The sequence below is a fragment of the Larus michahellis genome, chromosome 7, assembly GCF_964199755.1.
Source record: "Larus michahellis chromosome 7, bLarMic1.1, whole genome shotgun sequence".
NCBI lineage: Eukaryota > Metazoa > Chordata > Aves > Charadriiformes > Laridae > Larus > Larus michahellis.
In genome coordinates this window covers 60,123,871-60,129,870 of record NC_133902.1, presented here as the reverse complement: position 1 = coordinate 60,129,870, position 6,000 = coordinate 60,123,871, and the positions used below count along the sequence as shown (strand labels likewise).

Sequence of the window (6,000 nt, the reverse complement as noted above, 5' to 3'; positions counted from 1 at the left end):
CATTCACAGCAGGAGATTACACTCTTACGTAAACCTGGCTTTGGGCACCAGGGTTGAGACGAGTTCAGCCGCAGTCGGGAAACGCCGTGGTGCTGCCGGGGCTGGGGCGATCCTCCTGCTTCCCTCTGGGAGACCTTCCCCTCTCGCTCCTGCTGGCTTTAGGTCCGACTGGTAACCACTGATGTCAGTGCTCATCTCAGCCCTTGCTCCTTTTGTATCCCTTTAAAGAGAGTTTCTGCTGCTAAGGGCAGCCTGAGAGGGATCTCCTCAATGCCCAGCCACAGCTACAGGGCGGGGGGCAAGAGCGTGGGGCCAGACTCTTCTCAGTGGTGCCCGCGCACAGGACAAGGGGCAACGGGCAGAAACTGGGACACGGGAACTTCCAGCCCCACAGGAGGGAAAACTCCTTTCCTGGGAGGGTGCCCGAGCCCTGGCCCAGGCTGCCCAGAGAGGTGTGGAGTCTCCTGCTCTGCAGAGATCCCAAACCCGCCTGGACGCGTTCCTGCCCGACGGCTCTGGGGGACCCTGCTCTGGCAGGGGCTGGGACCGGGTGACCTCCAGGGGTCCCTGCCGACCCCGGACGCTCTGGGATTCCGGGATTCTGCGCTGTGGCCAGAAGCTGTTTCTGCAGCGGGGGTTGTGCTGTATGGGAGGGGACGTGCTGGGGTCTCAGCAGCGGCGAGTGTCCCGTTGCCTGGCTCAGCCTCGGGGACCTGACACCTCGGTTCACACCTCGTCACAAACCATCGCTTCGGCTGGTGCTTTTGGTTTTCACCTCCCAGTTCTGCCCCCAGGGCTGAGCCCTCGTGGCGCGTCTCCCCGTGCGGGGCGTTGCAGATGTCAGGCATCTGTCGGCCGTGGTCGGGCTGGGGCTGCGCGGGGCACGGCGCCATGTGTGGGGCATGTGCCCTCCCCACCGGCCCCTCTGCTCCTGAGGAGCGCAGAATGCCCGCATTGTCCGGCCGGCGGCACGGCGGGGTTTATCGGCACAAACCCCCCGGGGAATGTTAAGCGGGTTAGGTGGCGGCAGTGCCGCGGAAGGTGGTCACCCTCCGGGGATTAGGGGTCAGAACAATCCTCGTCCCTGTGACCAGGCGGGGGCACAAAGGGCCATTGTGCCCCGAGTACAAAATCTCTGTTTATTACGGCGGAGCTGACATGCTGAACGACCCGCTCTCCACGCCAGCACAAAAGCTTCCTTGCTTCAGATTGTTTGTTTATGTAAATTAAAATGGTGCATTTAATTATGCAACGGGACCAGCCTCAGCAACAAGCGCGGTGCTGATTGGATCGCCCCGTGGCCAGAGCCCGCGGGCAAGCCCTCGGCGCAGCTGATGGTGCCACCGCGGTCCCGGCTCTGCCGCAGCGCCCGTGGAGACACGCCTTGACCGTTGCCCAGGGACCAAACCCCCGGGAGAAGGGGTGAGGAGCATCGCTCCCCACCCCGGGGTGCAGGAGCGGGGCCCCGGCGGTGCACAGCCCCGGCCGGCGGCACGGCGCGGTGCGGCACAGCACGGCCCTAAGCATGACAGAAGAGGTCCCAGCAGCTTCCACCATGCCCGAGTGCAATGGGAGCGTACCCCCGGAGAAGGGCCCACTCCAGGTCATCGGCGTCATTGATGAAATAGCCAAATCTGTCGGGACGGTTCCTTATGCAAACGCAGAAACGAGCCCCGACCCTCCACCTGCACAGGAAAATCAGGAGGAAAATAGAAATTTGTTGGCAGAGGACATAGTTCATGGGGATTGTGATGGAGAGAAGCAACACAAAGGTAAAGTACAAGTGCCTTTTTTTAAGTCTTTGGAGAGAAAAGTTCTGTTTTATGTATAGCCTTATGAATAACAGGATGTACTACCTATATTAGTCAAAATTCCTAACCTATGGTCATTATAACAGTGACTCGGAGTAATTCCGAGTTAGGGACAAATCTGAGCTAGCAGGTACACCGGGCGCGATGAAAACTACGTGACTAAAGAAACAAGCAATTTCATAATCTTTCACTTTGAAAATCTGCTGCCGCTCTGCAACCGTTACAACCCGATTATTGTCACTAACTGCTCCACCAGTCCATTCCTTATGCTTTGTATTCCCAAAGAAAAGCCAGAGGAGAACGGTGGGACGCTACAGCAGGGACCAGCTGATGGCCAGGACACGGGGACTGACGGCCAGGGATCGGAGGAAGGTAATGGGAAATGCCGCGTGAGGTGAGGTGTTCCCGAAGCACAGCAATGAGTAGCCTTCAAAGACAACCACCTACAGGTGGTTAGTTTGGTTTTTTTTTAAGTTCGGTCAGTCCCTATATTCTGGGGAGCAGGGACTCATTTCTCATCCGTAGAGTTGCTGCACCGCAGGAAACATGGCTGGGATCTTTCTTCGCGAGGTTTGCGTGTATCGCCGTGACTGTGGGGTCTCTGCGCACCGTGGGGTCTCTGCGCAGGCGGTCTCCAGCAGCCCTGGAGGCTGGGAGATGCTGCATCTTCTGCTGCACGCGGGGGAGCTCAGAGGGGGACCTTGCGAGGCTGTCAGGCAAAAATCGGTGGCCTCAAAACCCAAACTCTCTTCCTGCCTGGTTCATGGAATGTATAAATCCCCCTGATGCGCAAGTACTTAGCAGAAAATTGCTCTCCTAAACATCTGCGGACGGGCCTCTCTCTACTTGTTCCTGGGTGAAAATGGTAAAAATCAGTCGGTGCCGAGGCTGGACCTCGCAGCTGCCTCCTGCGAGAGCGGGGCGCGAGTTATACACAGACTCAGGAATGTAATCGTACTATGCAAAATGCAGCCGCTCCTCCAAAAAGGAGCAGTATTTTATTGAGTATTATTAAAGGAGGGAAGGTCCGTCTCTCTGCGGGTGGCCTTTCAGCATCGCTGCCCGTCCACGTTTCCCACCCGCGAGCTCATCCCGGCTCGCCAGGTTTGGCAACCATGGGACGAGGGGCGGCTGGGCTGGGGGCTACTGACACCCCCGTCACTCCCCCTGGCCATGGCGGGGCTCAGGGCGGCCGGCTCTGCCCCGGTGCCCCAAAACCCGGCTGTGCCGGAGCCCTCGTGTCATTTACGCACCCGCCTGGCCACGACGAGCTGGGATTTTCTGCAGTGAGCTGCCACCGAAATAGCACCCCCTCCTCGGAGCAGAGCAGGTGAACAACCCAGAGCAGCTGTGGCAGCCCTGGCAAAGGCGTTGACCGTAGCTCTGAAAGATGGATGGGCCATGCCCTGTAAACAGAAACTTTGCTTTGATCAAGAGGAGGAAAAAATATACAAACATTTGTCATGGGCAAAATAATATTTCACAGCAGCTGCGTAGGTTGTGAGGAGGTGAATCACGATGGAGCCTTTCCCACCTCGAGCTGCCATCCATATTCCAGCGTGGTGCTTTATGAGGGCACAATAAAACCTATTAAACAATCTTGCATGGTCACCCCCCCTGCTCCCCCCAGCCACAAGCACTTTATCTCTAAATTGCAGGCAGCTTTTTAGGACCTAACCAATTTAGTCTAATTAATACTCAGGACCCCACAGGCAAAATGTTGAATAGACCATTTGTTGTGACACTAAAGCATAATTTAGGGCAGCGACGTGCCAAACAGGACGAAAGGGAGACAGCCATCCCAGCCTGGTCGGCCACTCCCGAAGGAGGGACGTGTCCCAGGAGGGCTGTGCCGGGGTCCCCCTGTGTGCTGGGTGCTGCGGGGTGCTGCCTGCAGAGCGGCTCCCTCCATCCCTCCATCCTCCCCTCCCTTCCTCAATCCCTCCTTCTCTCCCTCCCTCCCTCTCTCCATCCCTCCCCCCTCCATGCCTCCCTCTATCCTTCCCTCCCTCCCTCCATCCTTCTGTCCATCCCCTCTCTCCCTCCATCCCTCCCTCCCGCCCCGCACGGCGGGCTGAGCCAGCACTGAGCCCCCAGCCGTGGGGAGACGGGACCCCCGGCGAGTTTGTCCCCTGGAGCGCAGCCTCTGCCCAAGGCCAGAGCCCGAGCGCGGCAGGGAAGGCCTTTGGGAAGCCCTTTGGGAAGGCCTTTGGGAAGGCCCGGCAGCGGGATGGTTGCCAGGCTGTGTCCGAGAGGGCAGGGCAGAGCCGGTGCCTGCGGGGGGGCACAGTGGTCCCGGGGTGGGGGACGCACGCCGTGCCGCTCTGCCCTCCCCAGGCTCCACCACCGCCGGCTGCCGCCCCTCGCTTGGACAGGAGGGCGGCGGGAGGGCTCCCCGGGGACGGTGGAGCAGCAGCGGGGCAGGGCGGAACGCAAGGGCCGGTGGCCTTACGGGGTGGGCGTGAGGACGCAGGAAGCCTTTCTGAAGCACCCACCACCCACCCCATCCCCCGTGACGGGGTTCAGCTGGAGAGGGGGGGGCACCCCCACCGGGGGGAGGGAGGTGGCGGGTGCCTCGGGGGCAGCGGCTGGAGAGCCACCACGAGCGACGCTGTGGCAAGAAACACGTAGGACGGGGCACGACGGAGGTGCCGAGCCCGTCCTCACCCACAGCCCTCTGTGTCCTGCAGGGCCCGGCAGCGAGGGGACGCCTGCGGGCAGCGGGGGGACGGGGGCGACCAGCGCCGGCGGGGACACGGCGGGGACACTCGCAGCCAGCGCCGACGGGAGAGGGAACGCAGCCGAGGAGGAGGAGGCGGAGGAGGAGGAGGAGGAGGAAGACACCGAAGAGGATGAAGTTCAGGTGATCGAACTGAAGAAGGAGAACGGCGAGGCGTCCCGTCTGCAGCAGCAAGGCAGCGGCAAGGAGCCGTCCCCCCCCTCCAGCCCCGGCTGCAACTCCCAGGCGGAGAAACCCGGGGAGCAGCCCAGCCTGGGGAAAAAAAATGATATCTCCAGACACAGCTATTCCAGATACAACACAATTTCCTACCGGAGGATTAGAAAAGGAAACACCAAACAACGAATCGATGAATTTGAATCCATGATGCACTTATAAACTGAAGTGGAGAATTGCTTAGCGAGCCGAGCGTTCACTCCGGTTTTTGGTTTTTCTTTTTTGTTTCCCCCAAAACATGTCTCTTCACACACGAGGTTGCTGCTTTTTTCGGTTTTGTATATGATTTCATAATACACTGTGAAAATTTAACATCTTTGCTTTGACAGCGGGCAGAGGCATCCATAGCGCAGGAAAATAAATAATCAGTTTGCTAAATATAATACCATTTGATTTAAAGTTTACCCTCTCATTTTCTATCCAACTTTTGTAACCGTATGGGAACAATAGGATGTCTTGGAGCGGCTGGGGCTTCTCTGGCTGCCGACAGACGGGTGGTCCATGCCGTCAGCCGTGCTGGCAATGGGCTGGCAGCGCCGTGGCTCAGAGAACAATAAAAGAGACGACTGTTTGCCACCGCTCCGTTTTGCTCTCTGTCCGTGCTGGTGTCTCGCGGTGCACCGACAGCCGGCTCCGGCCGGCGCCCAGCCATTCCCACCCCGTGCTGGTGGGATGGGGGGGATTTGCGTTGGCGGGTGGATGCTGGTGTGCAGGAATTACAAAAGGCCCCAAGGCCCCTGCTGCCCCGCTGCCCCCCAGCCGCTCCCCAGGCGGGCTGGGCTCCCGATGGCGCCAGCGAGGGCTGCTGCCCGATGGCCCCAGCCGCGGGGACGGGTCTCAGCCCGGGTGTCTTCAGACGTGTCCTCGCCTGCCCGCCGCAGTGCCGTGGCCGGAGGGATGCACCGCACTCGTAAGAGAGAAGCATTTCTTGATAGAAACCAGCGATTTCGATAGTGGTTTAACGAGATGCGATGGCAAGGACACTGGCACATACTGCCCAGAGGACAGGGTCAGCCCGAGCTGTCAGGGAGACCCTCCCGTCGGGTCGAGGTTGGGAGAGCACCCCCGGCTTTAGAAACGCCGTCTCAGAGCGGGGTCTGGGTGAGCTGCATCCAGACCCAGGCAACGGCTTCTGTCTAAAGGATTATATATGTGCACAATCATATATATGTGCACACTCACTCTAAGATATAATCTTAGTGAAGCTTCAGAGTCTAGCATGCTGTAAACCAC

At 59.3% G+C, this 6,000-nt stretch overlaps 1 protein-coding gene across 1 annotated transcript; it reads left to right on the top strand.

Moving 5' to 3' along the window:
- Positions 1-1,303: 1,303 nt before the first annotated feature.
- ERMN (ermin) lies at positions 1,304-5,345 on the top strand. Its single transcript, XM_074594972.1, has 3 exons — positions 1,304-1,772; positions 2,097-2,183; positions 4,502-5,345. Exons 1-3 carry the CDS (start codon positions 1,526-1,528, stop codon positions 4,927-4,929), a joined length of 762 nt encoding a protein of 253 aa, XP_074451073.1. The 5' UTR covers positions 1,304-1,525; the 3' UTR covers positions 4,930-5,345.
- The last annotated feature ends 655 nt before the right edge of the window (positions 5,346-6,000 follow it).

Excerpts from the sequence above, each read along its gene's own strand:
- ERMN (XM_074594972.1), top strand. The coding sequence starts at position 1,526 with ATGACAGAAGAGGTCCCAGCAGCTTCCACCATGCCCGAGTGCAATGGG. Across the intron at positions 1,773-2,096 it reads TGGAGAGAAGCAACACAAAG|AAAAGCCAGAGGAGAACGGT; the intron begins GTAAAGTACAAG and ends GTATTCCCAAAG. Across the intron at positions 2,184-4,501 it reads CGGCCAGGGATCGGAGGAAG|GGCCCGGCAGCGAGGGGACG; the intron begins GTAATGGGAAAT and ends TGTGTCCTGCAG.